This window comes from Pelodiscus sinensis, chromosome 2 (genome assembly GCF_052426305.1).
Source record: "Pelodiscus sinensis isolate ZL-2025 chromosome 2, ASM5242630v1, whole genome shotgun sequence".
Taxonomy (NCBI): Eukaryota; Metazoa; Chordata; order Testudines; family Trionychidae; genus Pelodiscus; species Pelodiscus sinensis.
The window spans coordinates 60,104,548-60,131,065 of record NC_143053.1 but is presented as its reverse complement, the minus strand read 5'-3'; the positions used below and the strand labels follow the sequence as shown (position 1 = coordinate 60,131,065).

Here is a 26,518-nt window from a genome sequence, read left to right as displayed (position 1 = left end):
TCCCTCCCCCTTCCCTCCTACTTGCAATCAACAGCAAACAGTCTTTTCACACCATTTTCCCCCTGGTTATCCATGCAAACGCCATAGCAGGGTAAGCATAGAATCTATCATGGAACCCGTTCAGCAGCAAAATATTCTGGCAGTCATATTAATCCCAGTGTGCCTTGTGCTGGAGTATATCCAAAGCATATCCACTGGAAGAAGGAAGAATCTCAGGAGGCCATGAACATACTCTTCTGTGAAGCACTTGAAGATACTCTTCTGTGAGCAACTAGCAAATGCCACTGGTATTCAATCCTCTTGACAATGGCACACTGGTTCTGGTGCCGTGAGACAAGCACAGACTGGTGGGACACATAGTGATGCAGCTATGGGACGATCAGCAGTGACTGCAAAACTTTATCATGCGCAAGGCCACTTTCATGGAAATTTGCCAATTGCTTTATCCCACCCGGATGTGCAGGAATACCAGAATGAGACCCACTCTGACAGTGCAGAAGCAAGTGGCAATAGCCCTGTGGAAGCTTGCAACACCAGACAGCTGTCAGTCAGTTCAGAATCAATTTAGAGTGGGGAAATCATCACCAGGGGCTGTTGTGATCAAAGTAGCCAAGGCAATAGATAATTTTCTGCTTTGCTGTAATGGAGTTCCCTAACTGTAGTGGGGTGATGGACAGAAGGCATATCCTTATCTTGGTCCCCATCCGTATTGCCAAGGTGTACTTAAACTGGATCAGAAAGGCTGTTCATGGACATAAATATGGGATGGTTACGTATTCCCACAATATAAGAACTAGGGGTCACCAAATGAAATTAATAAGTAGCAGGTTTAAAACAAACAAAAGGAAGTTTTTTCTTCACTCCATGCACAGTCAACCTGTGGAACTCCTTGCCAGAAGATGTTGTGAAGACTAGGACTTTAACAGGGCTCAAAAAAGAGCTAGATAGATTAATGGAGGTTAGGTCCGTCAATGGCTATTAGCCACGATGAGTAGGAATGGTGTCCCTAGCCTCTGTTTGTCTGGAAATGGATGACAGGAAAGGGATCACATGATGATTACCTCTTATGTTCCTTCCGTCTGGGGCATCTGGTATTGGCCACTGTTAGCAGACAGGATATTGGGGTAGAAGAACCTTCGGTTTCACACAGTATGGCTGTTCTTATGGTTGGGAAATGAGCATAATGTGCCATATTTTGGAACTTCTGTTTCTTCAGAAAGCTGCATGCTGGAACTTTCTTTTGAGATGGGAAAATGACTACTGAAGGTGTTGAAATGCCAATAGTGATATCTGGAGACCCAGCTACCCCTTGCTCCCATATCTCATGAAGCCATACATAGGCATCCTGGACCACTGTAAGAAACAGTTCAACTGCAGGCTGAGCAAGTGCAGGATGGGGGTAGAATGTGCTTTAGTGTGTATAAAGGGAAGATTTTGCAGTCTACTGACTCAGTTAGACCTCAGCTGATGCAACATTTCCATTGTTGTGGCAGCCTGCTTTGTGCTCTATGATATCTGTGAGAGTAAGGAGGAAAGCTTAATGACAGGGTGGTGGGTGGAGGCACAGCACCTAGCCAGACACCAGGGCAATAAGGAGAGCACAGCGAGGGGCACTGCAAACCAGAGAGGTTTTGAAAAACATTTATGAAAGGCCGGACAGCGATCTGAAAGTCATGCATGTTGCTCTTAAAAAGGTGCCCCTACATTAAGTGTGCTTGCCTATAAATGCTATAATCCCCCTCCTCCTTCAATACAAGCAATAAAAAGACTGTTCAGAATTCATGTGTTTTTCTTTCAAGAACACAGCAGGGACAGAAGAGGAGTTCATGGTGGGAGCGTCAGAGGGGGGAGGAGGTGATAACAGGTGTGAGAAGGTCAGCTCCTTCAGAGCGCATCCCTGGGAGTTGAGTATGAGGCTGCCCTTGACTTCCGTCCCTCACCTCCACATCCTAGGGCCTCTGGAAGAGGAGGCTATTGAACTTGATGTCCTCAAGGGCTGGGGAAGGTGCCTGTGCATGTGGTGCTCCTGGAAGGCCAACATGTGGGTCATCATATCCGCCATAACCATCAAGATTCTCTCCTGGTTATTTTTAGTTTGAGTTCCCTGCACTCTATCCTGTCCTCACGCCCCACTCGCATACAGGCAGAGCAGCAGGAGTGGATCACTAAACTCCAGGAGAAGAGAGCTGCCAGGGAGCAGCAAGTGAGGCAGCAGGAGACCCTCTTTGCCTCCCTGACAGCTGTGATGGAGTGCCTGGCTGCATATCTGGAGAGGGACTCCTCCTAGAATCCCATTCACCCCGATGACAACACCAGTCCCTTCTCTCTCAACCCCATTGCTTCTACTCCCATGGTCACAAAAGTCCACCAGGGCTTAAGAACACGAAGGAAGGGGACTCAAGGGCAGCCTTACCCTCCAGGACTGTGGAGGTAAAAGGGGGTCCCATGCACATTTCTGAGCCTCCCCCTTCCCACTTTGGGGTTTCCACTTCTTCCTACCTGGTGAAGTCCAGCTGAGTCAGGAGACTCTTAAACCTGCCCTTTAAACATCCAAAAGCACGTTCAACCACCATTCTGCACTTGCTCAGCCTGTAGTTGAATTCCTCCTTGTTGGGGTCCAGGCTGCCTGTGTATAGCTTCATGAGCCACGGGAGCAAGTGGTAGACTGGGTCACCAAAGATCATAATAGACATTTCCACATCTCTGATTCTGATTTTTCTGTCCGGGAAAAAAGTTTCACTCTGCATCTTTTTTAAGAGACTATAGAGTTCCTAAAGTTGCATGTAGTATGCACCTTTCCCGACTATCCCACGCTGATGTCAGTGAAACGTCCCTTGTGATCCACCTGTTCCTGCAGCACCATAGGGAAGTACCCCTTGCAGTTTATGTACTCCATGGCAACGTGGTTGTAGGCCAAAATGGATGTGGGTTCCATCTGTTGCTCCACCGCAGTTAGGGAACGCACATCGTGGCAAAGCCATTCACTATGGTATCCACGTTTCCCAGAGCCACAACCCTCTATAGCAGATTGGTATTGATTGCCTTGGTTACTTGTATAACAACAGCCCCTATTGTAGATTTCCCCACTCCAAACTGATTCCCTACTGAACGGTAGCTGTCTTGCATTGCAAGCTTCCAGAGGACTATTGCCATGCACTTCTTCATGGTCAGAGCAGGTCTCATTTGGGTATTTTGGCACCCCAGGATAGGGGAAAGCCATTTACAAAGTTCCATGAAAGTGGCCTTACGCATTCAGAAGTTTTGCAGCCACTGCTGATTGTCCCATTTCTGCATCACAATGCGGTCCCACCAGTCTGTGCTTGTCTCACGGCACTAGAACCAGCATACCATTGTGTCCTCAGGATTGACTGGTGGCTCCATTTGCATCAGCATCAGGGCTTGCATGAGCAGCGTATCCATGCCAACCTGAAATTCTTCATCCTCCTCTTCCTGGTGGAGTGACATGCGTGTGCTCTTGTAGTAGTGTGTTATTAGGCGCAACACACCACACATCAGCATCAGTATGGCTTGCTGCAAATCAGGATCCACGCCTGCACTGCTATGAGGTATGCGAGGGAAACCAGGGCACAAAAAGGCACAAGCACATTGCTTCCCATTGATCTCACGCAGGGGGAAGGACTAGACAAGTGTGCTATGGGATGCTGATGACATGAGCCCATAATCACCCGCTGGCAGAGTTTTGGTCCCAGCAGGCACCAGATTCATAGCCCAGAATGCAAAGCTACCCACAATGCATCACTTTATGATTCGACAGTAGGGTCCCTATTGGAGATGTGCTACTTCGTACTATATTCAGTTTTTTTCCTCAGTGAGGACGTGCACCTTCAACTTTGCACAATCAGGTGCCCAGAAATCGACCATATTAAATTCAACCTTACCTCATGAACTTTTCTTTTACAATTTGAGGAGTAAGACTGTGTTGTTCATTGCCAACAATCCTTTTTATTAACACACTTTTATATTTCACCTGTTTTAGGCATTGCTTCTAGAGCCATTAAGCCCCTTTTGGGTATGATTGATCCTTTGCATACGCTCCATATGCCAGAGCGAGTAGTGGCCAACAGTGGCTTTGATGTGCTTTGGTAAGTAATCTATGTGGGCTGCTGGATTTGGGGTGGAGATCATTTTAATTTAGCAAAACAAATACTGTTAGAGGGAGAAAAACACCATTTTCCCTAACGTGTCCCACTTTTCTGTTTCTTCAATACACCAATCCTCTCAGTCCGTCTAAACTTTTGAAACAAATCAAAGTGCCTCATTCAGTTGTTTAAGAATAAATGTACATTAGATGCATGGGCCAAAATACCATCTATCAGAAGAGTCCGTTCTTTTGAGATCAGCTTTGAAGGTTTAAATGTTTTGCTAGAACATAGACAACTCATAGCAAACCTGTGATGGACTACCCCCCCCCCCCCATGCTTTTGGAAATAGACTCATGGACATGAATACGCATAACTCAAAGGTGGTTTGAGCAAAATATTTCATGTAACCCATCGATCTTCATGTCATGATCTGCTGGTTCTGTTTATCTTGCTCTGTTGTATGTGTCATTTGCATGTGGAAAATTAGACACATGGAATGGGGAACACTTTGTGAGTTTCCAGTGTGTGAATGGGAGACATGAAGGGTGTTACCTGCAACTTCTAGATGAGCCACTGCTAAAACAATCTTTTGTCCTTAAGTCTGAGCAGTGGTTGGTATGGAGGGGCTTCAACTCCTTAACAAACGGGATAGGAGAGGAGAGGCCTTGGTCTTTTTGCTAGGCTGTACCTGAAGGAAGGAGCCTGAGACCCCAGGGTGGGGAAGACAGCCCTGGTGTAGAGTGGTAGCTGGAAAAGAGGTTTTAGGGTGAGTTTAAGTTTGTACTGAGGTTTCAGTGGAGAATTAGCCAAGCAGTTTTGTTTCTTTTGATTATTTGTAACCTACTTTGCTCTGCCTACTTTCTCTTATTACTACTTAAATCCTACTGCTTCAACTTAATAAAACCATTTTTATTTTCTATCAAACCCAGTGTAAGCGATTGTTACCTGCGGGGGCAACTAGCGTGCACATTCCCCCTTTCATTGCAAAAGGGGGCTTACCTAATTCTTTGGGGTTTGAGCCCATCTGGGAAGTGCTCTCTCAGGAGGCTAGGCCCTAAACTGCACTGTCCTTGGACCTGAAGTGGTTCAGTGTCTGTACTGCTTCTCGGTGGGGGCAGGAACCTCAGCTCGGGGCCTTGGCTGGGGGAGACCAGCGGAGCTGGCCCAGCAGGACCGGGTGGTGAGGAGCCCCAGAGAGTAGGAAGGTGAGTGGCAGTAGCCGTGTCAGCACCCCAGGAGGCTCCCTCGAGGGGTCATCTGTGACTGCACCCCATCACAAAACCTACTACAGAATTTACGCTATCTGACAGTCACCTGCCTCTCATGAGCAGAGACTACAATAGCAGGGATTTAGAGGTCAAGACTGAAGTGCATTGACAAAGCTCTCTCTAGAAGTCTGAGAGATAGTGGCTGCTACAGACAAGGTCTTAATCCCCCTCAGCTTGCAAAACTGGACCAGTTTGCATTTGAATTATGGTTGCTCCAAACCAGTGCTTTTAGTACATCACTTAATACAAAAGCCCTTCAAAGTTTTGAAGGATACATTGGAATAATCACAGATTAAGGATTTTAACTGCATAAAATATGCAGAAGATTAGATTCACTTATATGGCTGCTTATTGATACAGCAAGGAAATTGCAGCTGTTAAAATAGGATGACAAATGTATTGAAAATTATAGTTGTTGTATTTCTCAAACTTTTAGCTGACTTCAGTGTCTGGGAAAGTGCAGCATTTTTATGGAGTTTAGTTATTTATTTTTAAGCTCTAAAATGTTTGGCTATGTTTATCTATTAGTTAAAATGTAAATAATGCTAATGTTTCATGTCTACCATAACTAGTCATACATAATATGATAGAGATATATAAAATCATGAGCGGTGTGGAGAACGTGAATAAGGAAAAGTTATTTACTTTATTCCCATAATATAAGAACTAGGGGCCACCAAATGAAATTAATGGGCAGCAGGTTTAAAACAAATAAAAGGAAGTTCTTCTTCACACAGCTCATAGTCGGCCTGTGGAACTCTTTGCCTGAAGAAGTTGTGAAGACTAGGACTATAACATGGTTTAAAAGAGAACTAGATAAATTCATGGAGGTTAAGTCCATTAGTGGCTATTAGCCAGTATAGGTAAGGAATGGTGTCCCTAACCTCTGTTTGTCTGGAAAAGGTGTCCCTAGCATCTGTTTGTCAGAGGGTTGAGATGGATGGCAAGAGAGAGATCGCTTGATCATTACATGTTCAGTTCACTCCCTCTGGGACACCTGGTATTGGTCACTGTCGGCAGACAGGGTACTGGGCTTCTCTGGATCTTTGGTCTGACTCAGTATGTTCTTATAAGAGCCTTTTGAGCACAGTCAGTTCCATCCAGTATTCTTGAATAATGTACTCCCATTTCTTTTAAGGTCAAAACCTTTAAGAGAAGGTAGATTATCATATTTATGGTCCTGGAATCTTTAAATCCTTCCTGTCCTATAGGAAGGGAATTTCAATGTTGTTCAGGGGAACAGAGCTTGTAGAATGCCAAATCCCCTGCAGAACAGACTGCATGGAGGAGAAAAATTGAACTTTTAAATTAAGTATTTCTTCCTTTTAGCCATGCACTAGAAGCATACACAGCCCTTCCTTACAAGATGCGCAGTCCCTGCCCTTCAAATCCAGTCAATCGACCTGCTTACCAAGGCAGCAACCCCATCAGTGATGTCTGGGCTGTCCACGCACTGCGCATTGTGGCCAAGTATTTGAAAAGGTAATGTACATCTAGTAACTTCTCATGTCGATGATAAGTTTGATTCTGAACACCTGTCAGGAAGAATGCTGGTGCAAGACTCTGAGGATCTGTCTACATGGCACATTAAAACCCAGGGCTGGTCTGTGTCAGCTGGTTCAGGATCTCACAGGGCAGGACTGTTTCACTGCTACGTGGACACACCCAGGCTCTAGGACCCTCTAGGTGCCACAGCTCAGATTGCAGCCCATGTCTGGACGTCTACATAGCAATGCAACAGCCTTGAAGTCCAAACCCCATGAATCCAATTCAGCCGTCATAGCAGACCAAAGGTTTTTGCGGTGTAAACATATCCTGAGGTGAGGTGACTCCTCACCTTATTAGGACACCATTTTCTATCTTAGACCCTGGCTTTGTCCTTAGCAAGGCAGAAACCATCAAATAAAATCAGAATGAGGTTGGGTTTAGCAAAGTTGGTCTTCAGGAGGTCACTTCTGAAAACAGTGCATGAGGGTTTAGTTGAGCATTTCCCAATGCATAATCATGAGAGTCACACACCTACATCAGAGAGCAATGCTTTGAAAATGTACCTCTTAATACTTCATAACCACCATAAGAAGAACAAATTGTAAGATGACACATAAGTACTGCTATCATCTGTCTAGATGGCTTTCAATATAGTGAAAGGGCATTTATGCAAAATACTATGTAAATACGTCAAGTAGGTGTCCCTATTCACCTGTGAGGGGTTAAAATATATGTATGTTTAAAAGTAGCTCATTTAGGATACAGCCTAACTGGAGAGTCTTTTGTTGACATCAGTGTGAGATGAAGGTCTAGCCTGTGAGTAAATTTCAGCTGTTCTGTTTTACAATCTACAGACTTTTCTACCTAAAAGGCTTTATAGCACCCACACATCCTGACATCCTATTTATTATTCCTTTAGGATAGAATTTGCCCATGACAGAGTCTCTGTATCATCAAACTCCTGAAGCAGACTGGCTGGGCAGAGGGGGAGTGGTTAAGACCTCTGAAGGCAGGCTCTGTGCTTGCACCAGATCAGATGCTTTGGAGGGAAGAAAACAGCAAGCAAATGGTCTGTAGCACGTTATAGACTAACAAAACATGTAGATGGTATCATGAGCTTTCATGGGCACAGGCCGGTCATCTGAAGAAGTGGGCTGTGCCCATGAAAGATCATGATACCGTCTACATGTTTTGTTAGTCTATAAAGTGCTACCAGACCATTTGCTTGCTGCTTTTTCTGTAACAAAGTAACTCTGCTACCCCCTGAAACTTTGTAGGAAAGAGTTGAGGAAGGCCTGTGATCAGCACTTGAGTTAGTAGACAGGAACCCCCCTGCATGGGGGGGGGGGAGGGAAGGGACAGTGCAGGGACAACGGGTATAATTGGCAGGTGAAGGCATTGACTACCCAAACCACCAGCCTGCCCCACCCATACTCTGCCCCCAGAATGCCTACTGTAGAACTACTGAGGGAGGAGCATTGTTGCCTCTGAGCACCCACCCTCCCCGTGCTCTAGGGGAGGGGGCCTTGGGTCACATGCTACCCATCTTCTCCATGCTCCAGGACCAGGGAGGCTGGTGCCACCCCACTTCCCCATGGTTCAGAGGTGGGGGAGCCTGGGCAGAAGGGGCAAGACTGGCGTCGGGGTCCAGCACTTGCTTCCCCTAACCCTACCTTCACCAACCACCCATAGGACAGTGGCTGTAATTCCCCTTTATGAACTATAATAAAGATTATGATGCTTTGGGGATCATTCAAACCACTAAGAACTTGTGTAACCACCTTCCCTACAACCCTGAGTGTTGCTGTGCTGTGTGCTCAGAGTTCTGATACCAGCAGCCTCCTTCCAGCATAATGGCCTCACCCTGGCTTCCACTAACCTTGTTTACTTGATGCTGGGTGACACTAACAGCCCTTCCAGTCTCAAGTCTCCACTAAACAGTCTCTCTCCCCTGCCGTGCTCTCAGTTCTTCTCACTGGACCCTCACAGACGTGATCAAGTTCACTGCCCCCTAAGAGACAGAGGTGCGCACCAGGCTGGTGGCTTAGCTGAAGACCCACATTTCAGTTTAACTCACAGTGCAGAGACAGTTTTGTGATAAAAGCAAAGCTATATGCATTAACAAAGTATATAGGTTTCAGTAATTACAAGTAAGAATGAAAAGAGATAGGAAAGGTTACAAATAAAACCAACATTAAATACACTTTCCAGTGACTGAAACAATCTCAGCATGTTACAGCCTTTGTCTAAGCAGTTTTTTTACTTATATAAATTTGCCAGCAGCCCCAGCCCTCCAGAGTAGTGGTCCCCAACCTTCACAGAATCTGAATGTTGTTCCCTACGTGATGGACAATTTAAATGTCTCTGTCCCTCTTACATTACTCAGAATGCATTGTTTTGTCCCCACCATCAGGACGACCTCCTGCTGTTCTCCCCTTCCTCTTGATTTCCCATCCCCCTGCTCATTTATGTGTCAATGGGGCTTCCATTGTTTTGATTCCCTACAGCTAAATTTACACTGGAGACACGTAGATACCTGCCTTCACTCCTAGCTGCAAGATAACTTGTTCTCCGTTTCTTTGGTCACAGACTTCAAAGCATAATATCAATAGTATCCATAATTCTTCATACCGTGTGAATACACATATTTCACAATGATGTTAATCACTAGTGTATCACCATATTTCAGAAAAAGATTTACTAGATACACTTTTCTAGCATAGTAAGAACTGCTTATTTTGGGGAGTTTGGTCCCTGGTCTCCCCTTGGAGGGTCTGGACCCTGATCGTCACACCAGTCATGGAGGATTGTATCCCATGTATACACCTGCTGTACAGAGAAGTGTGAGTTTTGCCTTTACTGATGCAGTTTAGTGTAAACAGACTTTTTCTTTGATTATCTTTCTATCTGATCCTCTGTCCAGCTTTGTTGACATTTTTTTTTTAGTTCTGATTGTCTCACTTATCCCCAAATGAGCATTTTCCCTTTCTCCTGAGTGTGTCAGTGCAGTGTGGATTTGTTAATGTTCAGTGTTTGTGCACAGAGCTGTCAGAATGCCTGATGATCATGAAGCAAGGGCTAACATGCACCTAGCAAGTGCATTTGCTGGTATTGGCTTTGGAAACGCAGGTGTTCATCTTTGGTGAGTAGAGAACATGTGTCAGCCAGTTTCTAAACCCTGTTTCTTTCGTATTTGTTTCAAATTGCCAACGAATCTTTCAGACTAGTAATCCCTGAGCTAGGGACGTGATAAAATGCGTTGGGACAGATTGTCGTACCCTTCTTCATCTGAAATAGTTCCTTACACCTCAGATAATTCTACTGAAGTTGATAGGATTGTTTGCTGAGTCAAGTACTTCTTTCTGTTCATAAAGATTATAGAGTCTGGTCTTATAAAACAGGAAGACCAAAATTTGACCTATCTTACTATGCTAGGAGATACAGGCTACATAAGGTTTGTCTTTTAAAAAAATTATATGTCAGCATTCACAGTTCTAAAAATAAATAAAACTTGTAACTCCCTCAATTGGGCAGCTCCACAATAAATACCAATAACACCCCTGCAATAAGAAGCTAGTGAACATGCACAGAGGAAAAATCTTCTGCCATTCCTGAATCAAGACCATATGCAGTAAGTTCGTTACTGAGTTAATTATTTTGAAAGCTAAAATGAGCTCTAATGAATGTTTCTGTAAATATAAATAAAGAGCTTAAAGTAATGCCTATCCAAATGAGCTCCATAATAGTTCCATAATATGAATGTTCCCATTGAAATCAATGGCACTACTCCCATGTTCAATAGTTATGTATGGGCTTCATGTGCTGAATTGAGGCCTATCCCCAAAATTCCACAAAAAATTATTGCAACTTATATAATACTCATCTATGCAGAACTCCTCTCTGCACTCCTTTGATTTAATCAAGTAAATTCCCCCTTGTAATAAACTTCCAAAATTTTCCCTTATGTCCTTTAAGCATAGTAAGAAACTATTTGTACCTCTGGACCCCTTGCTCCATTCATCTGAAGAAGTGCTCATGATACCATCTACATTTTTTGTAAGTCTCTAAGGTGCTGTAGGACCATTTGTTGTTTTTTAAGTTTTTCCCACGGTGAGGTGAAGAAAGTCTGCTTACAGTACTTTGAGCTGACCCTATCATCCAAGTCTCCAAGCACCTCCCAATCTCTTACTGCGTTTATCCTTACAGTGCCTGTGTGAGACAGAAAAATGATGTGCTCTCCTGTTTATAGATAAGGACTTGAGGCACAGAGCAATTAAGGGCCAGATTTTGAAGTTGTTGATTCCTAAATCCCATTGGCTTTAGTCAGGAGGCTCCTAAATATATTTAAAAATCTGTCCCTCAGGGACTTGGCCAACGTCACACAGGAAGTGTCGCAAAGTAAGGAATTAAACTCAGGTCTCCCAAGTCCCAAGCTAGTTCCCTGACCACTTTCTTTCTCCCCCAGCCATGGAATGTCTTACCCTATTTCTGGCTTGGTGAAGAGTTACAAAGCAAAGGACTATAATGTCGATCATCCTCTGGTGGTAAGAGCTGATTCCTTTTGTTTTCCTTCAGTTATTCCCAGCACTTGTACTTCACTTACATTAGCCTAACAAACGTGTAGCAGCAGTGAGAAGCCAGTTACTGTGCGCTGTGTTTTTTTTTCTCCAGCCACATGGTCTTTCTGTGGTGCTTACCTCCCCAGCAGTATTTACCTTCACAGCAGAGATGTGCCCTGAACGGCACTTGGAGGCTGCAGAGATACTAGGTAAGAATCTCTCTTCATAAAACCTACCGGTACAAATGACCTTTCAAAATTGTTTTCCACAGGGAAAACAATCTCTGCATATACTGGATAAAAAGGAGGATTGTGATAGCCCAGAGTCTAAAATGTAGGGCTACGTCCTGGAGTCTGGCTGAGCCATACACAGCACAAGGGTGGGAGGTGGTCTGTGTAAAGACTGCCTAAAGCTCACCTTTGCTACTTCCCTCAGTGCTGCATCCAGGGGTTTCTAGGCAGAAGTTAAAGGACCCTTTAAGCTTCATCCTCTGTTCTTTTAAACTGCTGTAACTTACCCCCCAAGAGGACAAAACTGTAGAGAGGAAGTGGTGCAGCATAGGGACGTGTCAGCTATGCTCCCCTTTCTTCTGGGCACCCTTCTTACGCTGGAAGGTGAGGTCATGTAAGAGAGAGCCTGTTCTAGCTCTGCACTCCCACAGGTTTCCTCTTTGCTCTGAGGTGATCATCCGGCAGTTGGGTTATGCTGACTCGCAGGCAGGGTTCACGGGTAATATAGCACATGACAGCAGAGGAGCTGATGCTAGAAATCTTCTTTCTAACTAGGAAAATTCTCAGATTGAAAACAACTCATGTATAGGGGGCCCATATTTCCCTGTGCTGAATACAGGACAGCTGATACTCGTATTCAAGCAGGTTCAGCAGCAAGCAATCAGAACTATGCAATACAAAGGTTGACTGAGCCCCTGTTGAAAAGAGATGCTACATAGTCAACTTCTTTTTATTTCCCTTCTTATCTTTAAGGCTTTGGAGTTCTCACAGGGAGGGGTGACACACACTCCTTTTCCCTTCCCCCCCCCCACACAAACACAGAGAAGTGACACACAGGCACACTCCCATACACCTCTCTCACACAAGGGAGAGGGCCCAATCGATCCAAGCCTCCATTACCAGCGCTCTCCTCCCTTCATGCCTGGCTGGGACCCCAGGATGGAGCCACATCTCCTGATACTTGGTGCCACATCTTCCTGAGGGAATCTGTGGGGACACATGACCCTACCCCAGATTTCTGCCAGGATTCACACCAGAAGGGGCAGCCAGCAGCAGCCTTTTGGCACTATGTGGGGGGGAAGGGACATGAGCTGCTTCCAGCATCCGGGGAGGGCCCCAGGAGCAAGGGATGTTTTGACTCATGTCCTTGCAGAACTCGTCTCTTCTTCCCCCCACTCTCCTCATGTGACTGGAAGCAGCCTGTCCTTTCCTGCCCACATAGTGTTCAAAGGCTGCTAACACCGCCAGGATGCTGCTGACCATTGATATAATCCAGCTGCCTCCTATCCACTGATTACCACATGGGCAGGAAGGGGTTAAGCCCTACGGATGCATTGTGCACTGGGCTCAGAGAATCTGTCTGCAGGGGCATCAGTGAACCCAGCCAAAGAAGTGGCTCAGTAGCAGAGGGTGCCTAAAGGACAGAGCAGCCCTCACTCCCTGGGGGCAAGATCCATGGGGCATGCAGATGAAGAGGCTGCCAAGCCCCTGCCAGAGGGCTGCTGTGGAACCTGCAGGATTGGGGCTTGAAGAGGCTGGAAAGTGCTTTTCCCTCACCACTCCAGAGCTTAGCTGAGGGGCAGAGAGGCTTTCACTGCTGTATGCGGCTTTGGCACATGCAGGGCTTGGCTCCTCCAGGCCAGTGCCCTGGGCTAGATGGTCTTAGGCTGTCCAGGAGTGCTGGCCCAGCCAGAGGCAATGAGAAAGGAAGGAGCCTGCCAGCCAGGCTGTTGGTGAACTGAATGCTCCCAGCAGTGGCTGGGTCTCTGTACAGCATTGGGAGTAGGACATGCCCTGCAACGAGGTATATGAGGGGAGAGGGCAGTGAGGGGAAACATGTGAAGGGCTGATGGGTGGGTGCAGAGATGATGCGTACCTGGTTGCCACCTGGCACCTGCTCAACCACCACAGCTCACAACAGGCAGCCAGTGGTGGCCAGAAATGGAACAGGGAACAGGCCCTGCTGGCTGAGTACTGGCATGCAGTAGGGGCTGCGCTGATGGACCAGCAAGGGAGCGGCCAGCTCCTTGTGCTGCATCTTCACTTCGTCACCAGTCTTGCACACCCATCCCTATTGTCCCACTCATTACTGGTGGCGGGCAGCTGGCAAGCAGGGATACAGCCAGCACTAGAAGGGGACCTGCCAGTACTGATGGGAAGAGACAGAAAATATAAGGCACATTGCCCATGTTAAAGAAAGTTGGGACACGTGCAGGTAGGCTTAAATACGGGACTGTCCCTTTAAAATCAGGACATCTGGTCACCCTACAGATAGGTTTTCATCATATTTTGTCACTTAATCCATTATAGCCACAGCCATCTTGTTACTTTACGATCCAAACACCGAAGCCCCCTGACAGGAGTTTGTTGTCCCTGCATGAACTTCAAACTGTTTTAACTGTTACACTGTGTTGTTAGAGAACCAAAGTGCATTTTGTTGTAGTTGTGTTGCACATTTACTCATTTTTTCAGTAAACTGCATGAGAGAAGTTCAGTGATGGCATGACTTCATTGACTTCATTGGATTTATATTAGGAATAAACTTGGCCCGATTGGTTAAAAATAAAACTTGGGGTGTTTTTTTTTACCGTTATGCATGTACATCTTTTCAATTGCTAATGAATCTATACCCTCCCCACCACAACCACCACCACCTGTCCTCTGGGGGGGGGGGGAGAGAGAGAGAGAGAGTAATCTTTTTATAAGAAACATCTGTCGCGTTTTTCCTAAATATTGACTGTCTTACCTCCTTTTCATAGCTGTTTCTAGGACTAGCATTCCTTCTCTTCTGTCTAATCTACTTAATTATTCTAATCTGGATTATTATATGATACTAACCAATGTATTATCCAAACACCCATAGAGCTCCCTCTTCCCCCTCCCCCCCCCCACACACACTCTTGACCTCTGATTGAGTTTTTATCATAAAATTAAGAAGGCAAAGGAAATCATTAGTCACTTGTTTGCATGTCCTCTAGATGTCAGCAAACTCAAGGCTTTGAAAACCGAGTGTATGGCACTATTGCTAAGAATGAATATTATGGCTATCCACTGACATTGGCCTGCTCTAACTTCCTTTCCACTGCTGCTTCCAGCAATTAGTCTGACTGAAAAATGCTTTTCCAGGGTAGCACAGTGAGAAAGGAAGTTGATTTGGCATAGCAGTTAGTTTTTCCTAGCAGCAGTGCATTTTCCTCTCCTGGTTTTGTTTTATTCCATCACTGCTAATTAATCTAACTGCAAAATGAAGACAGAGATTCCCCTTTTTTATTTGGGGTTGCCTGTAGCAAGTAGGCTTTTATGTGAAGCTATATTTGCAGCTGATATTATGATCAAATTAAATCCAGAATGGCTTCCTCCTCTCTCTTCACCCTACAGTCAAGACTTTGTCTTACTTTAGGAGCTGACATCTGCACTGCTAGAATCAAAGATGCTGGGCTTATTTTGGCAGACACGCTCCGGAAATTCTTATTTGATCTGAATGTTGATGATGGCTTAGCTGCAATTGGTTATTCTAAAGCAGATATTCCTGCCTTAGTCAAAGGCACTCTTCCTCAGGTAAGACAGAAAGCAAAGGCAGTTTTTCTTAAAAAGCAAACTTTAAAAATATTTTCTTTTAAAAAAAATGTTCCATTTAGCAGTTTTAAATCATGGCTCTAGTATAGTTCAAGTATTTCCTTGCAGAGAAATAGAGAAAGTGTATGTGTCATTTGGTCTCCATCTATCATTCATTCATCTTCAAAAGAATAGGCTAATTGCTATACAGTAAAACTCCATTAGTCCGGCATCCAATGCTCCAGGACTCCTGATGGTCCGACACCATCAGGAACCCGGAAGCGCTGGGGCAGCCGGACAGGCTTCCCCCATTCAGCTGCTGCTGAAACTGACCAGCAGCTGAATCGGGGAAGCCGGGAGCAGAGCAGCTGGGGTGCTGCCGGGTTGGTCTCGTAGCACTGCTCCTCGGGGCTGCGGGACCAACCAGGCAGCACCCCAGCTGCTCTTGGGGACGCCTGGGGCAGAGCAGCTGGAGTGCTGCCGGGTTGGTCCCGCAGCGCCAAAGGACGGCGATGCGGGACCAACCCGGCAGGACCCCAGCTGCTCTGCCCCAGGGGTCCCCGATTCAGCCACTGCTGAAACAGATCAGCGGCTGATTCCAGGAAGCCCAGGGCAGAGCAGCAGGGGGGGCTATGAAGGGTCTGGGGTGGCATCCCCTCCCACCCCACTCCAGACCCCTCATAGCCCCCGCTTCTGATAGTCCGTCATATCTGATAATCCGGCACCCCCTGGGTCCTAAAGGTGCTGGATTATCGGAAGTTTACTGTAGTTGGTCAAATATTTCAATTAATACATTTCTGAGAGATTTTGAGAGGAAAAGGAACATGTTTTTGCAGAATGTTTTGTGAAAAATGTTCCCTTTCTTTCTTCTAGCTTTACTAAATTATACAGGAAGGTAAGGTATGTCTAATGCTTTCATTAAGACTGCTATGAATGATCAAACTTGCTTTGCATTATATTTTCCCTACCAAGGACTTTCAGTACTGTTTTAGATGGATTTGTTCCACTGCCTTCCATTGAATTTGAACTGATGTCATCCTGGAATGAAAAAATGTACACTTGTAATACCCTTGATATTTTTATACTCACAAACAACATTTCAAGTAAAATCAAATGAAATTAGAGGAAAAATAATTAATTCCGATGTAAGTGAGAAAATACTATGAAAGTTTATCATGCTGAAATAAATTAAACTGTTTCACTTCCTTATCACAACATTTATAAACTTCAAAATATATTACCAAAAAAATAATTCTCCCCGTTTTACAGGAGGGGGAAGTGACTTTTTAAGGTGTGTCACTGGTCCATTGCAGAAGTGAAATAAGACTGAGATCTGATGCCCTACCCAATTTATGTGACAGGACATTTTGACAGTTTGTGTTGATAAATGTGTTAGTCCTTCAAAATATTACTTTTTACATATAATTGGAAACACAACCTCCCAAGGAGTTATTTTTGTTGTTGCTGCTTTACTTAAGTTAACCTTGGCTTAGGGTTTTTCTCATCTGTAACTGATTATTAATTCAGAAGCTCTTCTTAATTTACTGTCTTTTTACTGCATCAGTAATTACTGATTGCATGTCTAATGATGCGAGGTAATGAGTTTTCAAACTCTATTTGAGTATATAAAGTATAATGTCAGAACTCATTTGCTGCTGCCTGCCCAATGTGTAAGTTGCCAAACAATAACTCGTTGATATTTTTTTTCCATGCAGTACTCTCATGAGTAGTTTTTGAAACGCTATCACCACCTATTAATCATCGCAAAATACCTTGGTGCAGATTGAGACCACAAATAAACAAACATAGAACACATGCCGCAAGGAAATAAAGTGATGGACAGATTTTAGTGAGCTGGTTTGGAGGGTTGAAACCTTGGCACATAGTTACACTTGAAATAATGCATTTTTAATAAGTCTTTTGAAAATGATCCTGCTTGCAATTCAGCAAGGAAATCTGGAGAAGAAGTTTATGTTCCATGAGTCAGATAACTGCTGGTCCTGTATAGGTGTTCTGGTTTGGGGGTGGGAAAGGGTGGATTTGGAAGTAGAAGTCATAGAAGATCTATACCCTAACCCCACTTGACCTCCATGTAAACATGTAAGAGGCAGCCATAATTTGACTCCAACCACTGATGAGCAGTGCCCTGCGTCAATACAAAATTTGGTGTCCTCATTCACATTTGTATCCACAAAAATAAGCTGCAGATATGCACATCCGCAGATATAAATACCTGTGGATATAAAGCAGATATCTGCAAATTTTCAGAGTTCTAGATACAAAATTTGCATCTGCATCTGCATCGGTATCCTCAAAAATGAGTCGCAGATATCTACATCTACATCCATGGATGCAGATACCCACATACATAAAGCACATATCTGCGGATTTGCAGGGCTCTACTGATGAGCACAAGGAGTATAGATGACTAGCCTTGGCACCAGAATTTACCAGCTCAGAGTGTCTGAGACATGGTTGACATGGTTTCACTCCCCTTTACTGGCAATATCACCAAGCCTATGTTAAGGCAAAGCAACCTGCACATGTTCAAAGGTATAGTAAGTTTTTCTATTCATTATATTCCATCCAGAGCCCTTGAAAACATTGTGGACCTTTGCAGTTGTCATGTTTCCCATCATCCTTAAACAGGTTGTTCCTAGCCCATCTGTGCACTCCACTGACTGGCAGGAAATTTGGACACCATTGAGCACCTTAAATAGCTAATTTTTTTTTTAGTGTTAAAATAGTATTAAGCCTAGGTACAACCTGCGTTTTTGTCCTAAGTACATGAAACCTTTTTGTAATATGATGTAAGTCTTGTTAGCTATTTCTCTATAGTGTAGCTATTCTTAATTCTGCATAATCTGGGAATAAATCTCATGAAGCTGTTGAATATGGGAGAGTAGAAATACTAGTCATAACCTGCTATAAATAACAACAACAAAAACTAAAGTGGAGTTATCTTTTGCAACACCGCTGTTCCAATAATGCACAACTCCCAAGTTAACAATCTAATAATTTCACTTAGTCTAGCAACTTTTGAGACAAATTATAGGGTTTAGGGCTCAGATCAGCAAAGCACAAAGCATGTGTTTAAGTTTAATTTGTCAGCAGGATTTAAGTATATTCTTAATGCTCTGCTGAATCCTCATGTAGATCAAAACATTCTTCCTGAACATCCATTTTGTAATCTGATTTGTGGACATGAACATAATTCCCCACAGGTAAAAAGCTAGTTCATTAAACAACTTCACTGTTTGGCCCTGCCAGACCTGTTGGGGATATTTAAATTAAAGGTTGTTTTTTGATCATCTAATTTGCTAAGAGTTAACCAGCTTCCACTTCCATTGATTTCAATGAGAGCTTGGGAGGCATTCAGTAGCTCATAGACTTTGACCCATGTTGTGGATTGAAGCTAACATTTTCAAAGGTGGGTGCTTAAAATTAAGCTCCTAAATCTGCATTTGACAGCCTACTTTAAAAAAAATTAAAAGTTCCAAGCTATGTCTAGACTACGGAGTTTCTCCAGTATCCCAGAAAAGCTCCGCCACGTCCAGGGAACGTGTCTGCTCTTCCAACATTTTTTATGGAAGAGCAGACACACTCTTTTGGAATCCCTGTATTCCTCATTTTATGAGGAATAAGGGCTCTTCCAAAAGAGGAGATTTATCCAAAATTTAGCCCAGTGTAGATGAGCCAAATTTTGGAAAAGCCTCTTCCAAAAAAAAAATCAGAAAAAGGTACATAAATTGTGGAGTGCAATTTGCGTACTTTTTTCCAAAAAAAAAATTGGCAGTCTAGACATAGCCCCTCTGAAGTTGCGGAGAGGCCAAGTATTCAACCACGTTAAAAATAGATCATTTTTATTTAGGAGCTGATCTTCAAACATCCAAGTGTGAAAATGTTGCTGTCAATATTTATAAATGTTACAGTAAAACCTGTCTGATTCTCTAAAAATTCCACACATAGCCAGCAATTTCATACCCCCTTTCCAGCAAGTGTTTAACAGCGGGTTGCTCTAATGAGGTCCTGTATTATAGGACTTAACAAAGTAGTGCTCTATTGCACAGAATACTAAATATACTTAAGTATATATGTGCACTTGGTAGCCCTGCCTATTATTAGGGGTTTCCAGCACTTCCCATTGTGAAGCCATGCTCTCAAGTCCTTATAATAATGGTGGGCAAAATTTTCCAGATCGAACTCTTTCTCACTGAAAAAAATATAGATTTGAGTTGATTGAAATATATTACAAATTCATGTCAAATATGACAAATTGTTTTGATCAAAAAACTCAAAAAATGGAAATGTTTTGTTTCAGCATTTTTTAAATGAAGCATTTTGATTTCAAACAGCTGTGTATTTCAGATTTTACTCAAATTTTATTTTAAAAAACAAAACAAACAACACAAATAAAACTCTGTTGCCCTGCAGCATTTTTTTAGGTTTTTTTTTTAAGTTTTTTTGATTTGCCACCGAATGCACAGTTCTACTTATAATTTTTGCTAACTTTTGAGTTTATTTTTTCTTGCTGGGTGTCTGCTTTAGACAAATGGTTTTGGAAAATGTTACCTAAAATAGTCCAGTCATTTCCAAGAACAAAGCAATGGAAAAATATCTTGGCTTTGTCCGAGTAAATTCTGGCAACCTTTTCTCTGAAAAGCTCTCATTCCTTTGTGCTTTGGAACAGAGGCTTAAAATCTGGCAGGCAGGGGGCCTTCATTGACAGGTACAGGTTCAAACTCTCTAGTCCAGCACCGTTGGGACCTGACCAGCGCTAAACCAGAGAATTTGCTAAATCCTGGGAGGTCAGTATTGTCTAGCAGCATTACCAACACTTCCATTGCTTACTGGTCTCACAGGGTGCATCTACATTGCAGGGCTTAACTAAAAAAAAGCTACACAAATTGAGTTACATCATTTGCATAGCTTATTTCAAAATAGGGAGAATCTACACAGCACTTATTTCAAAATAGAGCACTCTTCCTCCAACTTCCCTTACTCCTTCTACAATGAGGGTCACAGGAGTTGGAGTAAGAAGTCCTCCAGCTTGACAGAATTTTGACACTATTTCAAAATAACTGCCTGCTGTATAGACGTGTACTAAGTTATTTCGGAATAGCGCTAGTTATTTTGAAATAGTGTTGCAGTGTAGATGTATCCTTATGGGACATTTAGGAGTAAATTAGAGCTAAATAACATCACAGAACACTGAGAGCCAGGAATACATTTTTAACAGTAGTTAACGATTGGAACAATTGCCAAGGTTTCTGGTAGATCTGGCAAGTTTTAAATCAAGTTTGGATTTGTTTTAAATATATGTTCTGGTTCAAAAAGAATTCTTAGTGGGACGTTCTCTCGCCTGTGTTATACAGGTGGTCAGAAAAGATGATCACAATGGTCTCCTCTGGCCTTGTGATCTATCAGTCATATGTGGAAGAAGGTTATAAAGGCAACTTTATTTTTGCATTTCCTAACTTTTGAGTATTTGACTTCGCAACCTTGATGGTGTGTGTATGTGTGTTTATAAATAATGTAAACTAAAATACACTTGTTAAAATAACTGATTACCGTACAGTTGATGATGAATTAGCCTTGTTTCTTCTATTGAACACTTGCTTTATTAGTTTGCAAAATCTTGTGTAGTCTATAGTATGGATTTCAGTCAGTAGTGCTGAGTAATGTGTGACATTCTATACTGTATATTTAACACTATTTGGCAAAAAGCTTTTATGTAATCTAATTTTACTTTAATCTTTCAGGAAAGAGTGACTAAACTATCACCTCGTCCCCAGACTGAAGAAGAGCTATCTGCCCTGTTTGAAGCATCCATGAAACTTTATTAGTTTAAACATTTTGTGTGTTCTTTAATAATAAAAACTAAGATTGAGGTAATTTCCCACAGACATAGTCTAAACAAGTTCAGATAATGAAGGAACTTGAACCTTATGCTTGTGTTTTACTATCTACTGTCTAAAGGTCAGGTAATTCAGGTACAGTTTCACACTTCGACACACTGTTTTGTGATTTAGGGGCTGATTGCATAATCAAAGGGACTAGAGGTTGTATCTCCCTTACCCGGGACCCTCTGGTCCATCAACATCCGTGGTCTGACATGGACCACGGATATTCCTGGACCACAGAGTCCAGGAAAAGGGAGGTCTGGTGGTGGGGCAAGAGTGTGTTAGGAGACATTGGCAACCCAATGGGGTGGGGGCCTGAGGAACGGGCAGCACAGCGGGGAGTTCTGGCTTCAGCAGCAGCCGTGAAGTTCCAGCCTCAGCGGCAGCCAGGAAACTCTGTCCCTGGCCCTCTACTCAGCCCTGGCTGTGCAGCTCCAGCCTCAGCTGCGGAGCCAGGCGGTTGCTGAGCCTTCACTGGTCCAGCAAATCCCAGGGTGCTGGACCAACAAGGTTCAACTTGCACTCATATAAAGTTTGTTGGCTCATATCTTAAACTTTGAAGGGGACTTTTCCTTGCTTGAGAGATGGACAAAAATGGAGATAATTTGTCATGGAAATTTTTTGTACAAGTTCATGGGATAAATCTTATATTTTAATTTTCTATGACTATGTTTTGTCTAAAAAAAACCCAACAAATCTATGAACTGTTTAGGATAAACAGGCCACTCTTCCTCAAGCAATATTCTCAAACAGAAAATTTGAACCTGCTTAATTCAGAAGGTTTACCTTATGATTTTTCTACCTTCTCATTTAATTTGGGGCATCATGTAAAGATGGTAAATATCATGGGTAAAAAATATATAGCTTTTTAACAAGCCTGGAAAGGGCTTCACAAACGTTTTGTCTCATTTAATTTCTTTTTAAAGTGGCTTGCCAGGCATTTTTGTCTTTTTAGTTGGAAGTTATGCCTGGGAATAAGTTCACTTGTTCCAACAGGGCAGCTAGCTGGTAACCAATCAACTGAAAAAGTGAACTAGCAGATGGGGGATAAAATTCAAATGTAAGTATTAAAATCTTTTAAAACTTTCCTGGATTTTTCACCATCTTGTGAGCACCATTGGGGTAATGAGTTTTGCTGCCTATGGTAGCATAGCATTTGCTGCCTCACACAGTGAATATTGAAAAACGGGAAAATTATTTTGAAGAGATTTTTAAAGTTATTTCTGTTTTGTGAAATTTTAAATGAACCCATGTACAGGTTTTCACAAATACTCTAACTTTTAGCATTGCTATTTAATCAATATTTTACCAAGTTTTTTACCAAATTTGTATTTATTGAAAACCTTATTTTCTTATTGAAAAATGGACTTTCTGTAAAAGAAAAAATATTAATAATTTTATGACTATGCTTATTAAAATAGCAATTACAATGTTGCAGGAAGTATGTCATGCAAAATATAAAATGTTGATAATGTCGATAAATTTCACAGAAAGTTTTCCAGAAAAGGTCAGTTCCAAAAAATTTCTTAAGAAAAATATATGACTAGTGTCAGATGTTTTCTCTGTACTAGACAAGGCTTTAATGTCATATCATATTCACAGTTTCCTGCAGCAAATTCTGGAAGTTGGCATATGTCTATCACGCAACAGAAGAGAAAACAAGGATTTTTTAAATTGAAAAGTATTTCTATTAGGCATAGATTTCATTGACATCAGAGTACATCAGTGACAGTATACACAATGCTCTTATTGTACTAACTTAAAAACAAATTCTGATGAGGTTTTTAAATTCTGTTCAGGCACCAATTTAGAGCAGCTACCACAGAACCAGCTCAGTGTAGGAAAAGCCTAATATACTAGTTCCTATATCCAGTTACCTTTACGCTTTGCCTAATTTTGATTCTGTTCTGCAATCAACCCATATGCAACTCTTCCACTGAAGGCCCTGGTCTACACTAGGGCTTTATTTCAAAATAATCCCCCTTTAGGTCAAATTTATAAGCGGAGAGTCCACACTACCACCAAGCCCATTATTTTGAAATAACAGGCCACTTAGCTCAAAATCTGTACGCCTGCTTTTCCCAGGGAATCACGCTAATTTTAAAATAGTTATTTCGAAATAGCATTAGTATGAACACTCTGGTGCTGCTATTTCAGAATAAGTACTCCTCAGAATAATTTGAACTAATTACTCCCCAGTGCTTCCTGGGGCTCGAAGTCGAGATACCACATCCTCATTAACGGAGCCTGTCTTGGACCAATTTTGAGGCTTCCCCATAGTGGAACATGCTATTTCAATTTTGTAAAATCGGAAGTTGTCAAATTTAGTTATTTTTAAATAGTTTCCTAGCATAGATATGCCTGAGTAGAGGAATGATATCTTGCACATCTATGACTATTAATCTTGACTCAATAAGAGGGGTGCCTTTCAGCCACATAAGACCTTATCATAAAAGTATATTGGCTATGGTGGTTTTAGGTCCCTTTAGTGCAAAAGGCTGGATGGATAGCGATGGAGATTGAAGTTTATCCAATGAATGGGAACAGCATGGGCAGTGGTTATGCAGACAACTCTGTCAATATCCGTCTGCCTGTTTTGAGATGCTAATTCATTTTCCCTGTCATTCCATATCCATTACCTCCTTGCTCATTCTAGTGAAAATGCCAACAAGAGCCTCAATTGTGAAAGCTAGTTTCACAATGTGTGGATTTTATTTTTTACATTACACTAAGTTATCTCAACAAAGACTAACTCAGCCCTTAACCTTTTTGTTGCATCTTTCATATATAGCTTCTGCCCTCCCTCTCTCAGTGAAGTTTCATCCTTGTGCAATAACAAGGGTGCAGTGCATTGAGAAGACAATTTTTGTGGGAATCTACCTTCTAGCTAGACATTTTGGGATTGGGGGAGGGGAGATGTAGTTTCTTCCAGTTGAGTAGCAGATGAGTGTCTTAAGTATGGCATTGCTCCTGAGTGTTTTGATAAATAAGAAGGAAGATGGCTATTTCACCCCAGCATGGTTCTTATTTACCATTTATATTGGTATGCAGGTTAGTCGACAGCCTTCACTACGAATAGTACTTTACATTTAACCCCTTGCATGGAAAGAACTCAAAGTAATTTACTAACATTCATGAATTACACTTCACAACATACTGTGTGAGAGGCTAATATCATTGCCTCTATAGATGAGGAGACTGAGGAACAGCACTATTAAGTGATTGTCTACAGTCACACAGGAAGCTTGTGACAGAGTCAGGACTAGAACCCAAGTCTCCTGGCACCTAGTCTTACAAATTATCCATACAATCATTCTTCTACTGTTAATTATTAGCCAAACTGAAAACTGTGAGAGAAGAATCAAGAGAAATAGTAACTGTTTGGCAGTGCTAGTGGTGTTAAAATCCTGAATGGGATCCAGGGAATGAGTATAGTTTATTGGCCATTTTTAATCTGTCCTTGAATTATGGTTTTTAATTTAACAAAATACACTGTTCTGTACCTGAAGGCACACATCTACGTAGGTCTAGTTTGCATTCATGAATATGGAACGTGTGCATGTGTGGTTACAACTCATGAACACTCACTTATTGGTTGGGCACATGTAGAAAATCTGAGCCACTTGTTCTTCATATGATTTATACAGATGTTAATGCCTCAAATACTGAAGCCTTCCATAATGTATCTTCCTGAGTTTGAATGGTCCTTTTGGGAGCTGTTGCAATTACAAATAAGTAATGATATATTTCTTATAAATATAAGCTTGTGAAAATGTTTCAGAACTGTGCTTTAACTGTCATGTTAACTTGAATCTTGAAATGCAACTGTGAATCCAAACTATACAGAGTAAATAAGCTTTCCTTAGCTTCACTGGGCAGTATGATTATTCCTTATTAGATGCTTGTTCCATGAGCTGACAGTATGTTAACACACCATTGCATTGTGGATAATTGAAAAGAATGTCCAATTTCCAGAAATAAAGAGCATCCTGTCTACTGTATTGTCTCTGTCTGAACACTAGCAAATCTCAGTACGCATGGATTCTGAATATGTTGAGCATAAAGCTTATTATAAATGGTTACAAAACCAGCATATTTTTTAGTAGAGCTTGATGGATGTTTATATGAATTCAAGGGCTTTCTCATGGATAGTTTACATTTCAGTCACAGGGTACGTTGAAGATCTTTATTTTAAAAACACATCCAATACCCAGAGCAGCAAAGGAGACAAAAGTAGATTGAAAAATACTTTTTACTTTATTTATTTTATTTATTTTAAAATACTTAGCACAGAATAAGCTATGCGACATAGGGCCAGTGTGGACAGTGAAAACTTGGGTCGCTTTGGGTCTGGGAGGATTTTTTACACCCCTGAGTGACATAAGTTCTATCAACTTATGCAGTAGTGTAGACCTGTCTTAATCATTACAATGTATTTACATTAATGAGGACTGCAAGAGCTGTGAGTGTCTGGTCAGGTGATGAGTCAGCAATATTTCCACATTCCATGGTCTGAAAAACAGGAAGGAGAGCTGTTAATTAAAAGACATATACCAAGGCTAAGTAGACATTCCCCCAACTAAATCTGTGTGTTACCTTGGTGCTCCAGCACTCGTGTATGACATCACCACCCTCTTATCTCCTGCAAAGAGCAATAAAACCCCGAGACCTCACTGTACTGGGTGGAGGAGAGGGACAGGATGTAGTGGTGCTATAGCGCACTCCAGCAGGGAGAGGTTACAGACAAGCAAGAGGAGGCTTGCGCAACTCTAGTCAAACAGAGCAGAGAACACTCTTATCATGGCCAGGCTGGGTCCTATAAAAGACTGCAGGGCTGAGAGGAGCTCACTCTTGTGCTGGCCAGGAAGGGAGTAGAAGCACCTGGAGAAAGCAGTGCTGAGCAGTTTCAGGGGAGCTGTAGAGAGGCTCTATCCCAGACTATTGGCCTTCACACATGGGCCAAGAAGGGAGAGAAGGAAGGCAAGACAAGGCTGCCACCTGAGGGTCCCTGGGTTGGGACCCGGAGTAGTGGACATGTCTGGGTCCCACTTTTCTTCAACACCTAGCCACCACAAAGCACAGCTTATGCTAACTGCATCTTGCTCCTGAGGCAAGAGGCCTGGACTTTGGGGCTGCAGTTGGCCATGGTGACGGGGTGAGACTGAGGACTACTGGTACCCCCAGAAGGGGGTGAGAACTGAATAGTGCAACATTTCTTGACAATTTTCTGTAGTCTGTAAATTCTAAGCTTCCATTCAAAAGAATCCTGTTGTAATGAAGCTGCCATCCCAATACAAACTGGTAGAAAACTTTTTACTGCTAAATTACAATAAAAAAAGCTAAGAACCAGCCTTTCATAATCCCATTCATTTCAATGCAGTGTTAATTTCAAAGTCTAAATGGAACCATTTT

General features: G+C 42.6%; 1 protein-coding gene across 3 annotated transcripts in view; it reads left to right on the top strand.

The window, feature by feature from the left end:
- ADHFE1 (alcohol dehydrogenase iron containing 1) overlaps window positions 1–25,105 on the top strand; it is a 38,849-nt gene extending 13,744 nt beyond the window's left edge. For all 3 annotated transcript variants that reach the window (XM_075920606.2, XM_075920608.2, XM_075920607.2), the window contains 7 exons: window positions 3,998–4,103; window positions 6,701–6,853; window positions 9,903–10,001; window positions 11,325–11,403; window positions 11,531–11,627; window positions 15,049–15,206; window positions 20,966–25,105. In XM_075920606.2, coding sequence (XP_075776721.1) covers window positions 3,998–4,103; window positions 6,701–6,853; window positions 9,903–10,001; window positions 11,325–11,403; window positions 11,531–11,627; window positions 15,049–15,206; window positions 20,966–21,049 — 776 coding nt within the window. In that variant the 3' untranslated portion in view covers window positions 21,050–25,105. The remainder of the gene's footprint in view (window positions 1–3,997; window positions 4,104–6,700; window positions 6,854–9,902; window positions 10,002–11,324; window positions 11,404–11,530; window positions 11,628–15,048; window positions 15,207–20,965) is intronic.
- The last annotated feature ends 1,413 nt before the right edge of the window (window positions 25,106–26,518 follow it).